This window comes from Lepidochelys kempii, chromosome 6 (genome assembly GCF_965140265.1).
Source record: "Lepidochelys kempii isolate rLepKem1 chromosome 6, rLepKem1.hap2, whole genome shotgun sequence".
Taxonomy (NCBI): domain Eukaryota; kingdom Metazoa; phylum Chordata; order Testudines; family Cheloniidae; genus Lepidochelys; species Lepidochelys kempii.
Window position 1 is genome coordinate 35679773 of NC_133261.1, and position 26380 is coordinate 35706152.

Sequence of the window (26380 nt, forward strand, 5' to 3'; positions counted from 1 at the left end):
CCTTCTCTCAATATTCAGTGCAGTTTAGAAAGGCAAGATTTAATTCTCTCCCTAAAGTGGATTTGGCAGTAACTCCTTATAGAGGTGCTAATGTGCTATCTGAAGGTAAATACGACCTAAGGAGCCAAGTACCAAGATTGTCCATCCTAAGGAGGAGTTATGAAGCCTGGATGGCTCCCCCCCTGCCCGATAATTTTAGTCTAGGCAGTTGATTGCATGGAAAAATGTCTTCAAAAGTTACAAGTTGATACTGTTAGGTAGAGAATATTTTTTCAGGTGCACTTCTTAGACTTGCCTAGAATCACAGTTTCTCTGTCTGTGATTGTGTTATCCAGGAAACAACTATGGTTCAGGTCTTTAAAGGAAAATTCTTGAGGGGCAGGATTTTTGAACTCATAGAAACCTCTCCTCTCTCTACAATATGAAGTTACATAGAAATGGAGTTATTTTGATCAGATTCTCAGGAAGGACACACATTTTGGAAGATGGTGTATGCGTGCGCGCACGTGTGTGTGTGTGTGTGTGTGTATATATACATAAAAATAGGAAAGTCCAGAATATACTGTTCCAACAGATTGTTTGCAGACATCAAACCCAACACGTGACACGGAACCCACGCTATTCAAAACTCTGACTTTTTGCACAGCGGTGGAGGTCAGCCTTAGGCATGTGCGCAAGGAAATTGATCCCTCAACTGCATGGTGGAAAAAATTCTTATAACATTTCTTTAATTGCAAAATCAAAAGACCCTCTGAAACACAAGAAAATAATAAGCAATTTCTGACGCATGAGGACAGGCTCAAGAGTTCCACTGACACTCTGTCGTGCACTCTGTTTTTATCAAAGAGAAATGGGGAGTAAATACACACTGTGGGATTACAAATTGTTCAAGTGCAGATTTGGCACAAAATCACTGAAGGTGTTCTTGGTGACTGTAGGCTTGCTCCTTCCTTCGTTGAAGAGCCATCTCCTATATTTCTGTTTGGGTTACAAAATATCACTGATTGCCAATATGAGGCTCCCTTGGTCATATCTCCATGAATTTTCAGAAGGGTCCTAATTACTGTTTGAAAGGAGTAGAGTACATGTCTGCTCCTCCCATTACTATCTCCTGATGGGTTTCCCAGAAGAAAGAAGGGATCTCTCAAAACAAATGATAAATGGGAAGAATCATATAGCTCCAGCACCAAGGATCCATTATCTGGATGTGATCATAGACCCAGGATTTTATTTGAATAGTAATCTGAAGGTTATCCACCACTAAATTTTTGGACATGTCATGTCACTCTGACTGCTTGGTGAAGCTATTAGTTGTACTAATTTCATACAGAAATGAAGTTTCTGCACTCTTCCTTCTTCTAAACAGCTTAAACAGCACAGTGAATGTACAGCAAGTGGTAAGAGATTATCTTACCACGAGGGTGGCGGGGAACAAAACATAACTTCTTCCAGAAAATGCTGAACTGGGAAGACTTGAAACAGATCACTTACCTGGGGAGTACATTCCAGAACCCACGTAGCACAGGACAAGTGGTCTGATAAGTCTATCAGCTGGCTGATGCTGAGACCAATTTGATTAGCTTTGGAAAGTATGATAAGTAATGTCAAAAGCAAACAGGTTTTCAATAATGCCATTGGTGTCATTTGAGCTGTCAAGGTTGAACCATCTGTATTGAAATGGGCAGAGCAGAATATAACTTTTATCCTACCACATTTGGTATCAAAGAACAAATGAACACCAGAGCCAATTGATTATGTTATGCTGAAATAAAGTGGGGAAGTGGAGCTCCTGTAACTAGGAAATTCAGGAACTTGGTTACAGATGTTAACATCCAAGAAAAAGAAAACTAATAATCTTTTCCAGAAGTAGATCTGGATGAACTTTCTTAAACCTGGCCAAAAAAAACATTTATACACATTATGTGCATTCCCACGTCTAACAAAAATAATCTAGAACATTTGGGAGGGACAAAATCAATTACTTGGAATTATCTTCACTGTCTGAGACACCTGTGAATCTTGGACTGCTCCGCTGATGAATTAGGGGTGAGTCCAATGATAATACTCAAATAGGCATAGTCTTACTGTTAGGAGGGTGAGGAAAGAGGTGATCAAGAGTATTCGCACAGTATTCTGGCTCATAGAAAATCTTCACAATTTATTGTATTTTATTGTTCAAATTCAAACATTGAGGGAATAACAAAGGAATTACTATAAAGATGTGAAACTAAGTAATATCCGAGAATTGTACTGGATGGCCTTTCCCTCAACTTAAAAAACAAACAAACACTCTTGTCCAGGTTTCAGCTATTGCTCATTTGATAAGAGCAGCAAGGGAAAGCTGATTTCTTATTCATATGTACCAGCTTCAAGGAATCCTCAGAGATACTGTTATCCAACACAGAACTTAAACTGGTTTAACAAGAAATCATCTTATATTCTAATCACTGCAACCATATCTCTTTACGCATGTATGTGCTCATGCATAGCACACAGTGTAATTATGATGGAATTCCAATTTTGATTTTATTCCCCTATTTCGGTTGCTGGTAATTTAAATTTAATTTGAACTAAAAATGTTCAAGCTTGATCTCGGACCAAAGGTGAAGTTTTGTGGAGAGTTTGAGTAAAATATATTCAGCTGCTTCTGAGTTCTGGATGTGTGTTTGAGTTATAAGGTTTATTTTAAAAAAATTTTCTCCATATACTGTGTACTCATAACTCAAATGGCTGCATTGACTTACTATATTCCTTAGATTTAAATATCTACAAAACAAACCAAGTTCAAATCAAGTGTAAAGGAAATTGTTTCAATAGTTTTAAGTATTTAAAGGGGGAAACTTTATCAAGTAGTAAACATATAAGTTGTTTGATCAATTTAAATTTTTGAAAAGGCTGTGTACATGAGCCCATAGTTAGAGATGACAGAATTTAATAGCTAGATAAAGGAACTTACTATCAGTACTGATAATCTTTAAGGGAATTCAATGCAAAATTGTATAATTTAATGCTAACTAATGCTAAAAAAACCTAAGCTCTCTGAAATCAGGAAATGCGGAAGGTTGAAAGTTTTAACACTGGTCCCTTATGCTTTGCCTTCTATAGTATGGTCTCTTGATATCTACTCATTGTCAAATACAATATATAATACAAACTGGAATTTCTGATGCAACCTTACATGCAGGAAATAACATTACAGGATATGTACTCTTGACTTGGCTTATATCTCAACAATTTATTTATGTTGTTTAGCCTTTAGTTGTGCTCAAAGTCGGTAGTTTGGAATATATTTTAGAATACTACAAAAGTAGAATGATTTTGAACATTGGAGCCTATTTCACATTCATAGGTTAAATATCACTAAGCATAAAATATCTTTAACTACTGAAGTGATTTCCTTCCCCTTCTTCCCCCCCCAACTTGGCTTGTTTTGTAGCTTTTTACATTAGGCCTTAAAAATCAAGTCAATTCTGAATGTGTACTGTAACTTACTGTATATATAAGGCTGTATAAGACATTCCAACTCTATTGTTTAATTAACAGATTTAGTAAAAAGACTGTATTTTAAGGCATAACAGAGCTTAGAGAATCTGTTTCTTAAATACTTTATTTCTCAGTCTTGATGCAGAAATGTTAGGTTTTTTCCATGGAATATATTTTTAACCATCATCGTAGTCATCTTAATGACTGTAACTTTTCCAAGGAATATTTCTTAAATTAAAACAATTGAATTTCAACACTTTCAAGAAAATGATGGTATCAGATCAAAGTTTCATCCATAAAACAAACTTCATCTTCTGTGAGTCTCAAGACTCAATTTCATATCCTGTATCTCTTCATTTAGCTTACAAGAGGGTAAACAGCAGTTTTGATACAAATAAGGATTGCTTTTCTGACATCCCATGTGTGCCATTATAAAACCTAGGGTGTTTAAAGTCTTTGTGCTATGCCACTCTACTTTCTAAGGCAATGTATAAGCCATCTATAGTGGGATGGGTAAAATTCTGCATCTCCAAGTCTGCTAAGGTAATGAATGGGCTTTCAAACACCTTAATAGATCAGAGCCCAATCAATTTCAGTGAAGGCTAATACATAGGCAAAAATCATGAAACAATTTAGAAAGTAGTGATGTCCATCGTGAATATGTGGATAGATCCCTAGTTAAACTCCTCTGACAGTCTAAGGCAACTTTGTAATCTCATGTATAGATTTTTTTTTTTTTTTTAAACTGAATTATTTTTCAAAATAATTGGATCTCGTCTTCATCCATATTTCACTACTGGTAAGGTTTCGGAGGATTGATAGATGTGAATGACATTTTCCCAGTGGATACTTTTCTTTTAATCAGTTTTTCAGTCTTATCAAAGAGACAAAACATCAACTAAGCATAGAGACTGAATTTGACTTCTCCCTTTAGTCCCACCAGTTGCTTCTTTCAGAACAATTGTGGTATTACAGGCTTGGGCTGAGCTGCAGGGAAATTTTGCAGGATGTTGGTCCCCAGACTCGTCCAATCACTTGGAGATTAAATACCAATAATTAATGCAGTGGATCCAAGTTCTGGTTTGCAGTCAGCCCTTGGCTTGACAGAATTTAAATTGCTAGACTTACCTGGAAGAGCCCTATCCCCTTAGAAAAATAGGGCCAGGAGGCATACGAGAAGGAAAATGGAGCCAGCCCTCTACCCTCTCTGTTGCATGTTGTGTTTTGAATTAAGGGTTTTATTATACATGTATGTTATATGAGGTGACTGATACACCTCCATAATGCCATATTAAATTCAAACATGAAGCAGCAAACAGCTGGAAGGCCCCAGCCAAGGAGGCTAAGCAGTTTGGCAGGCCAAGCAGTGCAGCAGCTGGGTCTGCAAAAAGAATTGCAAGATGAATGTCAGTGGTGCTCATTAACTTCCTTATCTGAGGGGAGAAAGGACCCATCATCCTGTGTTGTGGTGGTGGGTAGAGTTAGCATGAGTCACTGTTACCCAGACAGTTCTGAGGCCCATCTTCTCTCCTTTCCCAGGAGGCATTTTCTGATGGTGGAGTGTGGAGAACTTGCACTATTGCTGCATGAGCCATACCTGTTTGGTTAAATAAAGGACTGCAGTCTCCAGGGCTGTCAGTCCACCATCTCTCATGAACACTATAAAAATTACCTGAGCAAATTAACTAAACTTGTGTTGAAGAATTGGACGTGGCACAGACCAGAGGAACCCGTCATATGTTAACTTAGACTAGTCAACACTATTGTAGTGTAGTAAAAATCTGTTTACATTTGCAAGACTGTGAGGGGCTTTTTGCGGGCGGTCCTGCGGATTAAATGGCTTCTTGGTTACTGGTAAGGTGTTCAGATTTCTAGAAGCTGTTAATGAGACTTGATTTTCACAGGTGTTGCTGAAGGTGCTGTATCAGTACAAGGAAAAGCAGTACATGGCTCCTAGAGTTCTTCAGCAAACACTGAACTACATCAATCAAGGAGTGTCACATGCTGTGACCTGGAAGAATCTGAAGCCCCATATTCAAGTAAAACATTTTCTGGGAATAGCATCTAAATAAACAAATTACTATGTATAAGTCAGTTTGTTTATAAACTCTCTATCCCTACTAGAATTTAAGGTGTATGAGCTTGTATTATAAATTGTTTATTGAGCTTTCAGGTCTGCTCTGGGGAAGCACATCTTGTTACATTAACATAGTTGAAATATTCATTTTCTCTGAATGAAACAAAAACATTTGCAATATTTAGGCCCCAGTCCTGCAAAGACTTCTACTTTAGGCTTGTGAATAGTCCCATTGATTTCAAGCATGTGTCTTTGCAGGATTGCAGCCCCACTAAAGGCTAAAACCCAGATTGGTTGATGCTCCTTATCGTGGACTTGGACGCTCTTTTAAAATGTAAAACATAGAGTGCATTTGTATTAGTATCATAATGACTTAATACAATGGTGTGAACTAAGACATCCAAATGGAAACGGCTTTAAATAAGCCCTCACAATATAAATAAGATCCCAAAACAGTCATGCAGTTTCATCAGCAGCCCTTTAGCATACTGAGCCTAATAGTTAAACTATTGTATTCTTAATGGATCAAGAATTGTACATACAATGCAACACCACACAAATTCAGAGTTAATGCCAGCAACAAAATTTATGCCACCTTTACCAGCTCAATACTCCATTACCCAAAGCAAACACAATGGCTTGCATTGCATTGCAGGTCGTCCTTTAATTGGAAGCAGTTGGCTTTTATCTGTTATGACCGTATAATCCATCCCATATCTAAAATTGATGTAAGAGAAAATTTTAAATTTTTTCAATAGAAGAAAGCAAATGATGATTGATTTAATAGGTTACGTCCTTTTTTTGTCACACTTTAATTGCAGGGAATTATCCAAGATGTTATATTTCCACTGATGTGCTATACAGATGCTGATGAGGAGCTGTGGCAAGAAGACCCATATGAATACATACGTATGAAGTTTGGTGAGAATTTTAAAATTTACATACACATTAAAAAATATAATGCCAAATGAAGCCAGTATTTTAAGAAGTGCATTGTGAAAATAGAGGTAACTAGGGTTTTTTGGTTTTTTTTTTTTTTTGTTTAAGTGTAGTGCACTTTTCTTAAGTGAGGTAATAGATCAGTGCTTGTCAACATGGCTACAGATACCTTAAATGCAGCTATCTTGGTTCTCACTGTAGGTGAACAACGTGTGTGTGTGAACACAACATGTTTATATGGTGGCGCAATAACTTCTTCATAGCTGTAAAAGAGCTAAGTTTTAAAATTACAGAAGGTTGTTTAGATTGGCTAATGCTGTTTTTTGTTTTTCTTTAAAAATGCAGTTAAATTTAATAATTAAAAGCATGTATGGCTTACATACAGTAGCTACTTTTCAGATGCTGATCTTTACCATGTGCCAAAATTTCTTATTACAAGGTCAAGTAATGCTTTACACAAGGCATAATTCGAAATAGATGTACCCATATAGAGACTAATATAGCCATGGAAGTTTTGGGTGTTCTGTTCATTTTTATGATGTTTTCCACTGGCTCTTCATTGTCTTTTGAAGTGTTCTAAAAGTCTTTGTAGCCTGTTCAAGAGGGGTGTGAAAGTGAAGGAATTGGACCTTCATGAAGGCTTTTTGATACACTTAGGACTTTAGGCTGCCTAGGATCCCCATGGGATATTCTTTGCCCTATGGGCTAAACCCCAAAATGCAAACCATATGGCTATTGACAAGGGTTCTGAAAGCCTCTGAAGAAGGTTGAATAAGAAGAGAATTAAAGACCTAGTTTGTTTTCAGCTCTCCCAGTTTTGCCTCCTATTACAACTAAAAAATATTTTCCCAGTGTAATTAGTGTGTTAGATCTTTTGCAGATATAAGAGAAAGTCCTGGCCCCGGGGATCTTACAGTCGCAAAAATTTGACATCATGCTGACAAAGGGTGGAATGTTTCTGTGCCAGAAAACTCAAGTCCTGTCTCGTCTTGTCATTTCAAAGTTTAATTTTCTTATATGAGAGCTGCGTTGAAATGCTTGTAATATCAAGGCACAGCTGGGTGACACATGTCTGAATACTGTTGCTCTTATTTTACATTAGATCCTTAATTTATTTTAACATTATGAACTGCATTAATGGACAAAAATTTATAGACTATTAAATTTATTTAATAGATGTGTTTGAAGACTTCATTTCTCCTACAACTGCTGCTCAGACATTGTTGTTTACAGCATGTAGTAAAAGAAAAGAGGTAAGCTGTTTAAGGATTAGCTTTGGAGTAAACAAACCAAATAGTCTTATTTGATATTTTCTGCGCAACTTGCTGAGATATTTGAAACAAAAGATAAGAATCTATTAAGGTGGTTGTAAATCTTCCTGCTTAATACATAGGAACCATAATGTCACAATAATCCAATTGTTTTCTAGAAGTTTTTTTTGGTACTCATCTGTTGGTATGAATTTACTTCTTGAGGCTGGATAGCCATATTTGCTAATACACCCAGGAGTCATAAATCAACATGGTGTTTTAGTGATGGCATAAAGCAATGCCTAAACCCAGTCTTTTGAAGAAAAAATGAAATACATTTTAACAATGAGAGTATTTTAGAGACCTGACAATGGTATTTTAGAAGACTGACTGAACTATTTTTACTAACACAAAGCCCTTATCAAACTAGGTCCTGCAGAAGACCATGGGCTTTTGTTATCAGATCCTCACAGAGCCAAATGCTGATCCCCGTAAGAAAGATGGTGCTCTACATATGATTGGTTCCTTGGCTGAAATTCTCCTAAAAGTAAGTACTGATTTCTAGTGGGTTTTCTGGTTCTGTTTCCTTCTCCTTTTCTACCCATCCCCTCTACACCCAACCCAGTATTGGAATAATCGAGATTAGCTCTCTAAATTTTGGTTTAGATGTCATGGTACAACTCTTCCATGGTGGAGCTTAATTATTTGGCTCTTGAACAGTTGCAGACTTCATTATACAAATCTCTTGCAAGAAGCTAGACTTCAGAAACATACACATATAGTTCTGGTGTATTGACAACAAAGGAATGTGGATAACTGAATGACTCTCTGACAACATTCATTATAAATTATTTCATGAGACTTATTTTAGGTTCTTGGAACTGCTGTGCTGCCCTTTGATAAGCAGTAAATTGCTACATAGGTTCTTCAGTTCCACTTGATGATCAAATTCCTGGTTGTTCATGTCAGAAAATTTGTTTGATCAGAGAGAGCCTACTGATTTAGGCTTCATTTTCTTGTATAAAACTAGTTGTGTAACAGGTTTAGCAACCTTGTTTGCTTACGGTAGCAGAGGATGACGTGGAAGAAGCTGATTTCTCTTAATTTGGTTTTAACTGATCCATCTTTTGAGGTGGTTGCCCTTTCGTCCTTGTCATAGGTAGTTTATCTTCGGTGTAAAATAGAGATAGAAACTGCAAAATAAAGAAGCCTTAGTGAGCCAAAGATAAGAGATTGTTTGTTTAAAAAAAATACTGCACCATGAATCATTGCTCTTAATTGGTCTTGTTGGTTGTGATAGTGAATAGATAGCAAACCATGCCACAAAGTGACAGACGGGCTAAGAAGGGTAAAAAGTCTGTTTTTTCTTTTGTGGTATGTTGAGACATCACACTGTCTCCTTATTTACACTTTTATGTATAAAATAAGATTAACAATAACTCAATTTTTTTCTCCCGCTTCTGGCTTTTATTTAAAAATACCAACTGATGTAATTGCCTTAATATTCTTGCAGAAGAAGATATACAAAGATCAGATGGAGTACATGTTGCAGAATCATGTGTTCCCTCTCTTCAGCAGTGAGCTGGGCTATATGAGAGCACGGGTAAGAATGTATAAGGTTTACTTTTATTCACTTGTTGATCTACAATTGAATAGCTTACAGTTTTTACTGAATTGTATCTTGCTGTAAATGGACAAACTATTTGCATCCCTCCTATAATAAAGTAAATTCAAGTTTTAATCATAAGTGTTAGTTTCTTAAGATGTAGCAACATATAATTTTTTAAATGGCTGCAGTACTGTGTGCATAGTTTTTCCTCTGTGTCTGGTGGTATGGTCCATTTGCGTTTTGCATTTAGACCATACTGCTCACACAAAACCTGTGGCCAAAGATGAACTTGAGATCATAGTACTGGTCTAGTGATGTCTCAAAGACAAACCTACCACTGGCCAGCCTCCAAACTCTCAAACATCTTCATTTGTAAAAGTGCTTAGTATTTTAGTTAATAAATAACATCTGTAGTACTAATTAATTATTCATTATTTTCTTGGAGAACTGACAATCCACAAGTGTTGTTAAAATGACCACTTTCTGAAGTTGTTAGATGCATTTTTTTCACAGGCTTGCTGGGTCCTTCATTATTTCTGTGAAGTTAAATTTAAGAGTGACCAGAACCTCCAGACAGCCCTGGAACTCACAAGACGATGTCTGATTGATGATAGGGAAATGCCTGTGAAGGTGGAAGCTGCCATAGCACTTCAGGTTTTGATCAGTAATCAAGAGAAAGGTACACTTTTTTTTTTGTTCAAGTTAGAGAAAACATCTCTGTAACATTTCTAAAGAAGACACAATTTAAGCAGAAAAAATATAATACACTATTTTCATGGGCTAAGCACTAATGTACTAGTATCGTAATTACCTTCTGGGAGATTCGTTTTATATTACCATTTCTATTCATGGTAATTTGCCAGCTGTAGTTAGAACAAGTGGAGTGCTTGACATAAGTAATTTTTGGACAAGGAAACTTCTGTTGTGGCTCAGCAAGCTTAGAAAGAAACATAACCTGTAACATATAATTGCTGTATTGCTGAATTCCCAGCTGCTATTTGGAGTCTTGTAATAGTTATTTGTTAACAGTTTTTTGCTGTATACAAAATTTAATATGAAGTGTTTCATAGTACTTTGTTGATACACTTTGTCTCTCTGTTGGCTTTAGTTGTGTAAAAAATATATGTAGGCTATTACATGTCAAATATTTCAGTAGTATTAAAGTGTGAATTTCTGGTTTTCTTAAACTGATACAAGGATTTTTATAACAAGAATGTAAGAATCAACATAATTGGTGTTTTATTTCTACTTACTTTGCAGCTAAGGAATATATTACACCATTCATTAGACCTGTAATGCAAGCTCTGCTTCATATTATAAGAGAGACTGAAAATGATGATCTTACCAATGTGATTCAGAAAATGATCTGTGAATATAGTGAAGAGGTTACTCCCATTGCAGTAGAAATGACCCAGCATTTGGTAAGCCTGTTTGGTCACTTTGCACGTGGGAAGTTTGTTCAACATGAGGGATTTTGTTCCTTATATTCAAGATGGTTTGTCATTTGCCAGCTGATTTTAGACCAGCCCATTTAAACCCGTTAATGCAGATGTTTCGCATACCTTGTGTTCAGAAGCTGCTGTGTTCTTAGCACAATAAGCAAATGTCTTCCATAGAGAAATAGTAATCCTGATTTTAGCCATGATAACCCTTCACAGCACACTTCAGAATCAGATTAGAGTAAAAAGTCTTACTGACCTCATTACTAAAGTTATTAAAACAGAAATTTAGAAGCAGTTTTTGGTAGTAAATTGTGGGTGCCAATAGTTAGATGTTTTAGGCTAAATTAGTTGCATCTGAAAATTTCCTGTTGTGTTCTTGGGACATCCACATAGCATAAGTTACCTGCAGTTTCATAAGTACAGAGGCCAGGTTGCTGCTGATCTCAAAATCAGGCCCTTTGTGTTTAGGTTTAATGGTTTATAATGAACTTCACTTTTCCGTTTCCTGTGAATTAGTAATATATGTACAGTAATCCACTTTAGCTATCTGGTACAAAACTACTAATTCTATTCTGTTTTTGAATCAGTCATCTCTGTTTTTGTAAACTGTTGAGTTAGCTCTGGGGTCTGTATTGTAAATGTTATTTCTTTATTTATAATTGCAAATCTACTTTATTCATATACAGATAAACCCTGATTATTCAAATGACTTTAGACAGAATTGAGAAATTTGGGATTTTGGAAAATGGGAATTTGGAAAAACAAAATTCTGATCTTGAGGGATATTTCAAATAGTTGGCATTCACCTGTACTGATTTTTTTAACACACGATATCTTAAAAGTTCAGTGTACAGAGTCTCAAACCAAGCGTACCTTCTTTAATTAAACTACTTGAGTGACACACTTACCTGGGATTTTACTGTTACTGTGCAGGCAATGACATTTAACCAAGTCATTCAGACTGGACCAGATGAAGAAGGCAGTGATGACAAAGCAGTGACAGCAATGGGAATTTTGAATACCATTGATACACTCCTCAGTGTAGTTGAAGATCACAAAGAGGTAAGGAAAAACTGTTTCAAAGCAATTAAGTACCCTAAGATGCTGGAAAATAGTTATTGTACATTGAATAAAAATCCAACAATATGCTTTCTGCCAATGTTTTAAAATCCTTTTAGTTAAAAATCTGTTAAGCTTATTTACACCTACACACACAGGTATAAAATCATAACTATGTTGCATGTACAATCTAGGAGCCATAACCATTTAAGATCTTGGACATTTTACACATTTCTGTAGCAGTCCAGATACTTGGATATAATTCTTGTGTACCAGCAAATAGAGGCAGTAACCACTAAAATTGAGTGATGTCATTTGTTCAGTTTGTCTGTAGCAAATGTAACAGTCTTGTCAGCTGTACTGACAAATGTCTGACTTGGTGCCGTCTACCCTTGGAGGAAAATAAATGCGTCAGTAATCAACTTACAATATTGTGTCCATTTCCTGCTGATGTATCAGTTTGCTGTCTGCCATGCAGCAAAGTATTGGAAAATCTGCATAAGGCCAAACTCAGTGTAGGGTTTTTTCTTTATTGACTTTGGCATGGTTGGCACTTAAAACTTACACCGGCATATCTGTCGGTCAAGGGTATGAAAAATATTCACCCCTGAAAGACATAGCTCTGCTGACCTAATCCCCATTCTAGACAGGGCTGACCTAGTTACCGCCTCTTGAGGAGGGGGATTACCTACGCTGATGGGCGAAGCCCTCCTGTCTGCGTTAGTAGTGTGCACTAAAGTGCTCCAGCTGTGCAGCTGTACTGCTGTGCCATTTTAAGTGTAGGCATTCCCTGACGTACCACAGTGGTGCAGCTGCATCTGTTCCACCCAGGTGTTTCTAGCATAGACATATCCTGCAGCTACACTAGGGGGCTCTGCTGGCATAACTCTGCCAGCATAGCCTCTGTAGTGCAGACACAGCCTTAGTCTGTGTTGTAAAATATTCCAGCAAAGATTGATGTAGCTACATTACTGAGTGTTATGCTACTACAGCTACTGACTTCTGACAAATGTTTTAATTCCATGGTGCCTAAACGGCTTGGTACTAAATATGTTCTTAAAGTTCCAGAGATCTTGGTTAAGGAAGCATACTAAGGGTATGCCTATACTGCAATTAAAAACACACAGCTTGTCCATGCCAGCTGACTTGGGTTTGGGATAAGAGGCTGTTTAATTGTGCTGTAGATGTTCGTGCTTGGACTGGAGCCTGGATCATGGGAGGGTCCCAGAGCTCAGGCTACAGCCTGAGCCCAAATGTCTATATAGCCATTAAAAATCCCTGAGCTAAGTCAGCTACCACAGGTGTCTAATTGCAGTGTAGATGTACCCTAAGACTTTTGTGTCAAAGCTCATAACGTGATGCTGCCATATAACAAACCAAGGGACGTTCTGGTTTCTTAACTAGTTTACTGTGGTGTTATATGTATTCATTTATTATTTTTTTAATGGGGACTAAAAATGTTACTCAAAAACTAAATTAAAATAAGAGTAACAGTAAGTATAAGCAAAAACATACCTAAATGAGATTCCTCCAAGATCCAAAGAAGAATGGTGTTCCAGGAAAAAGATGGCATTAAAGAGAGGCTAACAGATCTTTAGCTATAATGGTGCAGTTATAATACATGTGGTATTCAAGAGATACGTAATCTTGTAATGTTTGTTAGAAGGTGACACTCTAGTAAAGGTACTTTACAGAATTTTATTTTAAAACTTATTTAAAACCAGTTTTTACATGTGCTTGAAACTCATTTAAACTTTCTCTTTCAGATTACGCAACAATTGGAAGGGATCTGTTTGCAAGTTATTGGAACAGTTTTACAGCAGCATGTTTTAGGTATGTGTCTCCTTGTTTGTGTCAGTTATTTGCCTGTCATTAGCATTAAATTTAGTGCTAAAGTGCTACTTCCATTTTAGAATTCTATGAAGAGATCTTTTCCTTGGCTCACAGTCTGACATGTCAGCAAGTCTCTGCACAGATGTGGCAGCTTTTGCCTCTTGTTTTTGAAGTTTTTCAGCAGGATGGCTTTGATTACTTTACAGGTAAGAAATCCTAATAAAAAATGTCTTAAGATTAGTGGGTTTGATATATTTGTGTTGCGGCATAAATGAAATAAATTTCGATTGCAATTTAACCAATGTTCAGAACAGAGTTATATTTGCTGTACGTTATTTTGACCAAAATAGTTTTGCTTAAGCCATCTATATAACCAGGTTTGTCGGGTGACATCCTACTATAGTAGCCAACACCATGTTTAACTAGCTTACAATAAGCCTGAAAGCTATGTATTAACAGCTAGTGTTGTAAAAAAATACACAGAACGGCTAATTGATTATTCTTATTTAATAGATATGATGCCTCTCTTGCATAATTATGTAACTGTCGATACAGACACGCTTCTGTCTGACACAAAATATCTTGAAATGATCTACAGTATGTGTAAAAAGGTAGGTAGACTCCTTCTGTCTAAAACTTACTGGCCTGTGTACAAAATGGAAAAAAAATTTTTGTAAAAATGTACTTCCTTTTACAACAATAGACTCTCAAACTGGAGACTTTTTTAAATTGTATCCTTCGGATATATGTTGTTTGGTATTTGCCGTGACTCTGCAAGGAACAGCAGCTGAAAAAAAGGAATTTACCAGGTCACTATCAGGGGTTTAGTTAAAGTAAACTCCCTCCTGCCCCCCAATAAGTTGTGCATCACATAAGAATATTAGAAATATGCACGGGCAATGGCTGGAGTCAGTCGTCATCGTCTTGTATTATTTGTATTACAACAGTGCCTAGAGTCCCATTTGAAATTGGAGCTTTATTATGCAAATATGTAGTAGGAGATTAAATCTAAATAGACAAGATAAATAACGTGGCAAGTGAAACAGGCACAGGGAGATGAAATTACTTGCCCAGGGCCACACGGCAGATTTGTGGTAGAGCTGGGGATAGAACCCTGGTCTCCTGGCTCCTGGTTCACCATCTTTTCCACTGGACTACACTGCCTCTCAACATTTTCTGTCCTTGGCATTTTAATCTTGTCAATATGTAGGGGTATATCGCATTCTTTGGAACCTTAGCCCTAGTTAGCCTAGGGAAATGCAAACCTTCTCAAATACAGTTCGTTTTCTCTTCAGGACTTGTGTATTGTATATGTGACTCTTGTTATCTGAACTCTGCACCAAGCTGCTCTTTAGATTGAAGTGCTAACATTATTTCCTTTGGTTGAGTCTATGATTGGAAGTGTTTGAATTTTGTTGTGAATAACTTATCTGAAGAGTTATAGCCCTTTTTGTGTTTGTGAATTATCTGCAAACAGGTTGATTTTTTCATCTGTTTATTTTGTAATTGAGTAGTTCTTGCAAACAAACCATCTTAATTATTTGTGACCTGGTCATTGTCAGTTCTTACTACTTGTTGTTTTCTATTAGTGCCATGTGGTTAGTCCTAGATTTTTATAGTATTTTCTGGTCCCTGGTTGGACAACAAAAATGTTATAAACAGGCTTTATAAAATTCTGTGTGAATTGTTCAGATAACTATTCAGTGAATCTTTTGCACAAATAAACGTTTTCAAAATGGCTAGAAGCACTTCTTATGCACGTACTCCTATAAACTTGTATACATACTAAGATTCAACATTTTTGCAGCACAAGTAGATGGTTGTTAGCTGCAACCATTTTTTTTGCTCCACTTACATATCTCCAGTTATGATCCTGAAACTTTGTTGAAGTTTATTCCCTTTTGATTCTCTTCTTCACTGATGAAAGCTGGAAATGGCACTCTAGTTTTTATAGGACACTAGTATTTTAATAGAGATCTTAGTTGTAGATTAACTTCTCAGAGAAAAACAGAATATCGAAAACATCTTTTATCCATAAGCAGAAAACTAACAGTAGTCTACTGTTTTTCAGGTCCTTACCGGAGTTGCAGGAGAAGATGCAGAATGCCATGCAGCAAAGCTATTGGAAGTCATCATTTTACAGTGCAAAGGGCGTGGCATTGATCAGGTTAGTTACGTCTGCTTGCTATCTTAAAATCATGTGACAAAATCCACCATGTTTTAGTGAAACTAACAGTATCTGCTGAGATATCATACTGCAGTGCTAGGAGTATTATTAGGCAGCACTGGTAGAGCTAAAGAGCATACTTTGCCTCCAGAGGTAGAGTGCATCTGACAATCCAAAACACTTCCATGCATGAGGGAGCACAGTTTAAGAGCAGACTACCTCTTTTCGCTGTTGGATTAAATTCTGTAATGCACTTGAGTGCAAGGGAAAGATTTAATGGACCACATGGCAGCCCAGAATGAAGAAAGAGGGTGAAGCCCATAGCATCCCTTTTTGTACTGGCAAAAAAGCACCATCTGTAGGGACGCAATAATTTCTTCAGATTGTGTTTTAAAGAAAACTTAATCTGTGTTGAAATAATACTGCTAACCCTCTGCTTAGGGAAGCAGAGAAACTATTCTCACGCTTCTGCTGGATATCTTGAGTTACATCCTGTAATGCTGTTCTCCAGTATTAATAACTGACATTACTACAGTCAAAAGTCAAAGGTGTGTTGTTTTTTTTTAACATGGGAAGTGACTAAGTCTGTTTTCTGGAGTTACTGATGTTCATATTCTATTTACACCAGCTAGTTTTTTAAAAAACAAGATTACAGAATTATTGGGGAATTAAACATACACTTAAATATCTTTAGCATGGCTCTCATGGGTAATATTACAAACCCAAGTACTACATATAGGTTTACTCACAGTTAATGATGTATTTCATTCATGTTGGCTTGACTTCTACCACCAATTTAACGCTGAGGTGTTAATATCCTTGCGTTACTTACTGTTTTATTTCATCTATGTGTATAATCTCAGGTATATTTGTGCACCAGACTGCTTATTCAGCAGTGTTATGTACCATTCTGCAACTGTACCTATGAAATACTGTTGTTAAAAGTTATATATCTAATTATTCCATGTTGTGTATATAATTAACTCTTGCTTTTGAGGGGGGAAGGATGTTAGAACCGTTATAAACTCAGTATTTTAATGGATCAATCTCTTCCAGTGTATACCTTTGTTTGTGGAAGCTGCATTAGAGAGATTGACCAGAGAGGTGAAAACAAGTGAACTGCGAACGATGTGCCTCCAGGTTGCCATAGCTGCTTTGTATTACAACCCTCATCTGTTATTAAATACCTTGGAAAATCTTCGTTTCCCCAATAACGTGGAGCCTGTCACTAATCACTTCATTACACAGTGGCTTAATGATGTAGACTGTTTCTTGGGGTAAGCTGCTCTCAGTTTGAAGACTGCCATGTGTAGTCTACCACCTATTTTCTATTTTTAGAAATTGGAAATAAGTAGATATAAAATGTTGTTGTTTTGAATTTTAGACTTCATGATAGAAAGATGTGTGTGCTGGGCTTGTGCGCTCTTATTGATCTGGAGCAAATACCACAGGTTTTAAATCAAGTTTCAGGACAGATCTTGCCAGCTTTTATCCTTTTATTTAATGGATTGAAAAGAGCATACGCTTGCCATGCAGAGCATGAAAATGACAGTGATGATGATGATGAAGCTGAAGAAGATGAGGAAACTGGTAAGGAAACCGAAACAGTACTGTTAAATTTCAATGTCCCCTCCATGTCCGACAGTCTCTAGAGCATGGGGACGGCCAGCCCCTTCCTGTAATTCCCCACAGTCCTCTACCTCCACAGATAAAGCTAGTGCTGGGGCTTTGGAGCTTCTTTTTAGCCCTTTTATGGATCAGTTTGGCAATTTTCCTGACTGGAGCAGAAGTAAACTTTTTTTACGGATGAGATTCCTGGGCTGCTTCTCTCCAGAGTTGTCTTGGGCCGGCTCTTTTTATAGACATCCCCTGATTCCCAGGGGGTTATTGCTGGGACAGACCTTTCCCCCTTGCATCTATTTGAACCATGAGTGAGGGGCACAGAAAGAGAGCTGTAGGTGGACCTCTTGTTCCTCCACACTCCAGCTGTGCTACAGAGTGTCCCATGTTCTGGTGCTTTGAATCTGTATCTGAAACAGCACCTTCCTGCCTGTTCTAGCATAATGTAACCTCCACCTCATCAGCTGTCTCCACTCTATCCAACAATCATCCTTTCCAATCTCTCTGATCAGTCTTCCTCCTCTTCAGATCTCTTCTTTGTTTTTCTGCATGAAGTTCAAACTTTTACAGAACTTTTGCCTGTGTCCACATCTATAGTCTCCATCACTTTCCACCTCTCCCCATGCTCCTGCCTGGACTTTTTAAATGCTAAATTCCTTGGGCTGAGGGACCATGTCTTGCTTAAATTTCTGAAGTGTCATGCAAAATTTTTCATATAAGTGTATTTATTAATAACTAGTTTCTTGTGGCAGCAACATGTTCCTTTCCTACTGCTCAGAAGATAAGGAAAGGGACCACAAAGGAAAGTGTGACACTGGTAGAGGTGGAGAGGAGTGGCCCCTTTTGTGTGACACCACATTTTTATTGATTCCATCACTGATCAGTATAACCGAAATCATACCTGAAGATAACAATTTGATTCTGAAGATAAAAATCTCATTGCTTTGTATGTAAAAGAGTCCTCTTCTGTGACATTCGCCTTACAGAGGAATTAGGGAGTGATGAAGATGATATTGATGAAGATGGACAAGAATACCTAGAGATTCTGGCAAAACAGGCAGGAGAAGACGGAGACGATGAGGACTGGGAAGAAGATGATGCTGAAGAGACTGCTCTGGAGGGCTATTCAACAATTATTGATGATGAAGACAACCCTGTTGATGAATATCAGATATTTAAAGCAATTTTTCAGAGTAAGAACTGTATTTCATCTGCTAGCTGACAGTTACATATTTTAATTCAATTTTAATTTGTTTTTGGAAAATTAAATGCATAATGGATTGTCGTTTAGTGACAAATTATTATTTTAGTTCCCTCCCTAGAGAGAGAAGTCAGTGTAGCTTCCCGGGTGGGAGAAGGGAAGGTTGAAAGCAGTTAGAGAGATTAACATTTTTTGAGGCATTTTCATTGCTTTTTAGAACACTTGTATCTGTTTCTGAAATACCACTTTTAAGATTTCTTGTATTCTTAGTATTGTCTCTTCCTAAGGGGAGACCAAGTCAAAATACAGGCTGCTTTCTGATTAAGGTGGCAGTGAGAAGAAGTTCTGAATGATGGAATATTCTAATGAGATGAATTGTCCTTTTTTTCTTTGTAGCAATTCAGAATCGTAACCCCGTTTGGTACCAAGCTTTGACACATGGTCTTAATGAAGAACAAAGAAAACAGTTACAGGACATAGCAACTCTAGCAGATCAAAGGCGGGCAGCCCACGGTACCTTCCCATTCATACTTTATGGCATTTATTATTTTTTACTGTTTAAAAGTTGATATGCTCAGTGCTTCACAAGACATGCAACATGGACATACCCTATCCAAAAAAACTTACATGTTAATAAGACATAGAGTGTGTGGGTTGCAGTGGGAAGCCCAAAGGAGAGAGGATAATTAGTGTGTTTTGAATAGTTCAGCATTAACTTACAGCTTAATGTTTTAGCTTTTGATAATGTAACACTGTCAATATTTCTGCTTAAAATTGTTTACTGAATAGTGATCTCTCTCGAAACATATATTGGAGGTGGTTCAGACTTGCCCACAAGGTTCTAAGCCCTTCTGTACTTCTGCCTGTTTCTGTGCCTCCAGTGATCCAAATAGAGTAATGTCTCTGTTCCCACCATTGTAGTCTTAACTTCTAAAGCTGATTGGGAGAGTAGGCAGCAATAAGCACAACTTCCATGGCTTTGCTCTCCAAACAGGGACCACCTGCCACGCTCCTTTGTTTTGTTTTTTGTCTCCTCCCCCATCACAATGGAGCAGGCAAACAGAACAAGCTGAAGACCATGAGGTACGCAAAATACAAGGAGACCTTCCAGGAGTTGGAGGAGCAAAGTTCTGCCACAGTTGTTCTCTGCTCATGTAATCTCACTCTGCTGGGTGACAGGCCTTGGTCTATGTGGCTTGTTTGGGTCTGTGGATGCTTCTCCTCCCCCATAAAGCAGAGACTCTTTTAGAGTCTCCTCTGCAAGTATGGATCAGTCCTCTTCATCTCTTGGGACTCAGCAAGTTGGAATTTCATCTCCATGATCAAGGACTTTTTAGGGGGAAGTCCAAAACTCCAGGCCTCCCGTCCACTTAAGGGAAAGGATGTCCCATTGGAGGTTCATTCCAAAGTGGATAATCAAGTCACCTGGCAAGGAATCTAGAATCCTCCTGACTGTCCTTGACTTATTTCCTAGCTGCAATCATGTTGGTAAGAAGAATCTCCAAAATCTCTGCTCTTGAAGAACATGTAACTGACTGTACCATCCTTGAGGACTGTGTATTTTGTACTCCACAGTCTTGTAACCAAGGTTTACCTTTTCCACCCTGCTCCCCACATCTCCAGTGCCTCACAAGCAAGCAGTCTTCCTTTAGCTAATACAAAACCTCAACACATGATACAAACAGTCTGGCATATTGTAAATGTGAGCAGTGGTGCAAATAACTTAGTAGAGCTGACCGTCTGGAAAGCATTATTTGTTTCCTTTCTTTCTAAATGCCTGGGCCTGAAAGCATCGAGACCATCTTTAGTTAGGGTGGATCATGTGGTACAGTACACGGAATATGGTCTCTGGCAGCCTGGGCAGAAAGGGCATCAACCACCGGAGGATTTCTCTAAAGTGGCCACTTTATTCATTCATTAACGGGTTTATAAAATACTACAGTATTAACCATCATTTTTCAATACAAGCATAATAGATTAAAGTTCTTAAGATTAGAAAAGAGAATATTTTCCTTCTGTTTCTTACTACTTCCTCTCGCATATGTCTGATTGGGGATAGGTCAAGATCCAGATTGGAAAATTTGTTCTTTTCTTGGACTGACCTCGTCCATTCTGCCTTATCTTCAGAAGTTCTTCAGATATATCTTCTGAGTTCATGTATATAATAGGATTGAATAGTAACATAACGAATCAGACCAGTGGTATGGCTAGTCGAGAATCCTGCCTATCTGCAGCCAGTAACAGTTGCTTGAGTGGAAAGGTGCAAGAAACACAGTAAGCAACTATAGAATGACCCAAAGGGAAAGGTGTTTGTTTTTTTTTCCTAATCATTATCAGAAGTTAGTTTATGCTCTGAAACATGTTTTCAAATGCTTGGGTTTTTTAATATCTACTATTGGAACTCTGGATGTCTTTATGCATATAAATGTCCAGATCTGCTTTGATCCCTGCTAAACTCTTGGCCTTAATGATACCTTGGGGGAGTGGGCTCCACATGCTAACTGTGCATGTTATGAAAAGGATCAGTTTTAAATTTTCAGCTGTTGGTTCTTAGCGCAAATTAAAGCAACTTTGAGGCTCATGTAATTTACATCAGCTGGTAATGTGTTTACGTGCTTATGTTAGCCAGGGATTGCCCATAGCACAGAATCCTCCAGCTGGGCCCTCTGCGACTGAGCACACTTCTGACTTGCCCTATCTTGGAGACGGTTAGAATGTAGTCCACTATTGCTGACTCTATGCCATGCAGGAATTTCCCTAACTGAACAGCTTTTCAGTCCCTTTACAGCACTGGAGCAGTGCACAAGGCTCATGGCATGTGCAAGGTTTTGGTTCTCAGTGTTTCCTTACTGCTCTGGAAGAAGTATTTGTCTGGTCTGAGTGCAGAAGAGGCACAAACAAGTCTGAACTGCCCCTGGTATTTGCAGGAAGAGAGGCACCATTCAAATGCATCTGATCGGGAGAGAGTGTCTCAGAGAGGAAGTAATCAGGCAACTGTATGTTGTGCCTTTGATCTATACTAGTCTTGATTTGTGTGTCCATTGTAACTTATGAAGAGACACACCAAACCTACATAATTTTTTAAAAACGCATGGAAACTATATGACCAGTCAATGTGGTCAGAGTTCAAATGTAACCGTTGATCCCTTCAAGATGAGGTTAGAGACGTGGACTCTGTTTGATAGAAAGAAAGGTAGCTGAGATTGAGAATTAGAACTGGATGAGTGGAATGTAGAGGGGATGTTGAATAATTTAGTGCTTTTTGTTTTTTATAGTTTGCACCAACCTATGCAGTGTAGCAGCCTTAACTGGAAGGAGACGGTTTATTTTGTGTGTGTGCCCATGTGCATAGAGAACAACTTTCCTCTCCTCGTTGTTCCATTTATATTTCCCCTCCTACTGTTGAATCTGGGCAGGAACATTGAATTTTTCATTGACGTTCAAATGGTGCTTATTTAGTACAAGTACGTGTTTTTTTTTTTTTAGTGACTTGATTGACTGGTTCGTAGAATATCTCTTGTTAAACAGAAAGCATTGGAAGTTCAGTAGCAATCCAGTGGCCAGACTTTCAGCTATGTTTGACTCCTATTCAAGAACATGTCACACAGGAAGCATTTCACTTAAAAACTGTAATTTTTGAATTTATTATTAATATTCTCCGTAGATTTTTAAATCATAGTAAAATCTATTGCCAAGATTTTCAAAAGTGACTAGCAATTTTTGGGTGCCCAATATAGACACCTTAAAGGAATCTGATTTTTAGACTGTTGCTCAGCAGGTGCATTTTTGGGTGTCTCAAGCCCCCAAAATCTGAGGCATTCACAAACCGATTGTGATACTTACATTTTTTGATATCTTACATTCTACTAAAATATTTTTGTCTTTCAGAATCCAAAATGATTGAAAAGCATGGAGGATACAAATTCAATGCTCCAGTTGTGCCAAGTTCGTTCAATTTTGGAGGTCCAGCCTCAGGAATGAATTGAATTATCATTTTTCCTGCTACTGTGTGATTGTAGTGAAGAGCTTGTGTTCCTCCCAATAGTGGTTCCAGAACTGGTTCATGTTATCTACAACTCACTCTAAACGAATTGATAAATAGATTGGACAAAAAAAACCCAGGAAGTGGGACCTGATCATGCAACCTAATACTGGAAAGCAAACCAGAGGTTTTTTGAAGATAGGAAGAACCTGACTTGAAAGCTTCAAATGACACACTGTGGAAATCTGAAATCAAGAGGGGATGTCATGAAGGCAGCTTTTCTTTTTCTGAGGAAAAAATAGGCATGGGCTGCAGGACTATTTAAAATGTCTCATTTACAGGACAAGCTAGAAGGCTGATTTAATTTTGACACTTGTGGCAGTATGAGTATTGGCCCAATTTCCTTCCCTGTCCCTCCTCTCTATTGGGTGTTTATTCTTTTCATGTAAATAAGATAAGGTAATCGGATAGCCTTACTTAATCTTCATCATTTCCATTCATCAAGATTGTTCATATGTAGAATATTGGACACTTATTGTAGCACTACATAACTGGTAAATCTGTAAATGAATTAGCACTTTCATATTGAAACAAGCCTGCTAGCCTATGTACAAAATAGCAAAATGTTTGCTGTTTATTAAAAAAAAAAAAAGAAAAAAAAAAGGATGTAATGGGGAAAATTAATTTCAAGTTTTAATTTAAAATTAACTAGCAGTTTTGTACCTGGTGACTTTGTGGTGCAGTCACCTCTGGTTGTGACTTGAATTCGGTTATGTAAAAAGGGGTTAGTGATATTTCATTGCTGCTAAAAAACAAACAAGAAAAAGGCAACACCCTCTGTGTCCTTTGTTTTTCTTAAAGCTCTCAATGTACAAGTGGAAATTTGGAGACAAAATCTTAATGTAAGCACTGAGAAACATTATCTTCTCTGAAGCATGTAAATTGGACATGAAATTCTGCTCTTAAAGAGTTTATTGAAGTGTGTGGATGAAACATCTATATATGCAATCTATTAAAAATTAATTCGGCTAACTTGGGCTTGATCTATGATTGCAGTTTATTCCTAATTTTGCAAAATAATTCATCCTGTTTTTTTCCCAGCAACTGGTAGTGGCTTTAACCACTACATTTCCTTCCCTGTTTTTGCACTCCCAGCATTAATATGTGCTCTGTTTGCCTGGTCCAGATGGGATGTTTGAGGTTTCACCAAGCTTTCACTTTTGAAGCCATACTTTCCCCCTTCATCTCCAGCTGTTATAGTACCTCGTATTTTAGCTAGAAAGGCAAAATAAAGTTCCCTCTGGGACCACTGTCAAAACCACTCTATCTAGAAGCCAGCAGTAAGGTGCTGTGAATGGGCTGGTTTATTGCCCCCTTTTTCTTCTCTGAAAATCTAAATTAATAGTTTGATCCTGTGTTGAGATCATTGGTGTCAAATCTTTTAAAGCAAACATTCTTTCTTTTGGCTGTTTTTATGTGTCACCTGCTGTTACAACTGATATTAAACAAGCTACCTTAATTTAAATGTAAGCCTCCAAATCTTAAATGCAGGTTAAAATGAACTGAGTTTATATCTGTAAAAAATGAAACTGAAATGCACATATATATAGATATATATATATATTATGATATTCAAAATGCAGTCTTCAGAAAATTGGTTTGTGTGGTGTGTTTATTTTTTGAGTCAACAGAGTAACAGGTATCCAGAAGTTGGGTTTTCCTTGAGTTTGACCAGTAATAGTTACTACTTTTTGGCTTGTCACACAACTACTAGGACTGTTCTGAGCAGGGCTAATGGACGTTTCACTTATGCCTCTGTTTTGGATTGCCTTTCTCTCACAAATCTTTCCATGTGCACAAAAACCAGTTCTAATGTGAAAGACTAGTCCAAGGCTGTGATGGAATGTTTCCCTATCTGAACACTTTAAGGGGATATGTGTAAGCAGTTTGTGGAATGAAGGAGTAGGAAAGAATGGATATTGCATCTGGTATAGAAGAGCCTACGGTTAGCCTTGAGCCTGGGTATCCTATATAGAGATGTAGTATGATAGCCCCATTATCACTTGCTGATTCCTAAAAAGGTTGACTGGCAAAGTACATATTTAAAATAAAACTTCTGAAAATGTGTATTCATTGCAGGCCTCAAAATGTGTTCTTCTGTTGAGGTGGTAATCTCAAAACTTGATTTTGCTTTTGTGGCAAGGTGGTGCAAGATATTATTACAGCATTTACTTTCCTGTCCATTCCTGAACTTTGAAAGCTTCCCTAATTTAACATGTTAAAAATAAAATACTGTATTTCTAAACTTCCACTTGTGGGGCAATAATTTATCTACTTATGCTTCCCAAGTATTAAAAAAAAAAAAAAAAAAGCTTAGTTTTTGGGTCGGTGAGCATGACAATTTGGGTTGCAGGGAGGGAAATTTTGTGTGTGAGGGTGAAAAAATTGAGGGAAAGCTAATGAGAAGCTAGTTTCATGGTTATTTAGAGTTTGAATAGTTATATTTCTTGAGTCAATGGAAAATTTCTGTATCAGTGTGAAATAATGCAGTCTTATTTCCGATGATTTCATATGTATCTCAAAATTGGTAGGAACTGCATCACTTTTCAGGGTGGAACTGGGATTTGCTTTTTCTCTTCTCCAACAGGTACGTTAGTATACAGTCCAAAGGAACAATTTTGCATTGGCAAGGTGATATGCTAGATTACCTATCAAGTTATGTTCGTCTTTTACTTTTAGTGATATTCTCATTGTACAATTCAGAACTGACTCCTTTTCTTGTGGGAACTTTCACTTATTCTGTTAGATTCTTTAAGTGTGTTGAGGAACTTAAAACCTGAGTGGTTTTTCTAATGTTGAAATTTTCCATTTGGATTAATATATCTAAACTAGATCTTCACCACTTATCTCGCTGCATAATTCCAAACACATAGCTGTAGACTTAGAATATCTTGGACTCTTGTTCTAGTTACATCACTCCTTATTAAAGTTTGCCTTATCCTGCTAACTATACTTTTTTCAAGCAGACATTCACAGATACAGTGCCTCACATTCCCCTTAAAAACTACACTTTTAAAGTTTAAAGCAAAAGTCAAGATATCTTTAAAGATTTGTGAAACCTTGTGAAGATTTGACATGCTCTGGCCCTCAATAGCTTATCGTAGGGAAATTTCAAATGTCTGGTTTAGAAACCATTTTCTTACAATTCTTTCTGTCCTGGTCAGAAGTCATATTTCATGGATATTTGTCCAATCCAGGTGAATGAAAGCAAAGTTGTTTTTAAATAGAAATTACCATTCCTGTTCAAAATTAGAGTCCTGTTTTAGGTTGACATGGGTCCAGTATTAGATGCGTCCAAGGTAGTTTGAAGAAACCCCCTATCAACAAAAAGAAAAGGAGGACTTGTGGCACCTTAGAGACTAACATTTATTTGAGCATAAGCTTTCGTGAGCTACAGCTTACTTCATTGGACGCATGTGACAATTATGGAATAATGTGCCCATGGGGAAGTTTCTTGTCCCACTTGTTAGTGGTTGGCTTATATCTACGGCTTTGGATTTTTTTATTTTAACTGATAAACACTGATACAAAATGAAATTAAAATACATTTTATTTTATATATCTGGCAAATACTGGAAAAAACTAAACGATTACTTGTATCTAAGCACTGGTGTACACAGAGCAGTAATGTGGACCGGGGCAGGTGATTTCTAAAACA

General features: G+C 37.3%; 1 protein-coding gene and 1 non-coding gene across 8 annotated transcripts in view; both read left to right on the forward strand.

The window, feature by feature from the left end:
- Positions 1-24789, forward strand: part of IPO7 (importin 7) — a 47633-nt gene extending 22844 nt beyond the window's left edge. For 2 of the 7 annotated variants that reach the window (XM_073347534.1, XM_073347536.1), the window contains 17 exons: positions 5388-5522; positions 6382-6481; positions 7676-7752; positions 8180-8296; positions 9263-9352; positions 9872-10037; positions 10619-10779; positions 11734-11862; positions 13626-13692; positions 13773-13898; positions 14206-14303; positions 15764-15859; positions 16916-17136; positions 17244-17449; positions 18466-18672; positions 19077-19193; positions 22569-24789. In XM_073347534.1, coding sequence (XP_073203635.1) covers positions 5388-5522; positions 6382-6481; positions 7676-7752; positions 8180-8296; positions 9263-9352; positions 9872-10037; positions 10619-10779; positions 11734-11862; positions 13626-13692; positions 13773-13898; positions 14206-14303; positions 15764-15859; positions 16916-17136; positions 17244-17449; positions 18466-18672; positions 19077-19193; positions 22569-22666 — 2211 coding nt within the window. In that variant the 3' untranslated portion in view covers positions 22667-24789. Of the gene's footprint in view, positions 1-5387; positions 5523-6381; positions 6482-7675; positions 7753-8179; positions 8297-9262; positions 9353-9871; positions 10038-10618; positions 10780-11733; positions 11863-13625; positions 13693-13772; positions 13899-14205; positions 14304-15763; positions 15860-16915; positions 17137-17214; positions 17450-18436; positions 18673-19076; positions 19194-21955; positions 22512-22568 lie in introns of those variants that run through there. The other 5 variants (XM_073347535.1, XM_073347537.1, XM_073347538.1 and 2 more) reach the window with 5 other exon arrangements.
- On the forward strand, positions 9543-9724 carry LOC140913951 (small nucleolar RNA SNORA23). The gene has a single exon (XR_012159714.1). It is a non-coding gene; the product is annotated as a small nucleolar RNA SNORA23 (small nucleolar RNA).
- Positions 24790-26380: the final 1591 nt, after the last annotated feature.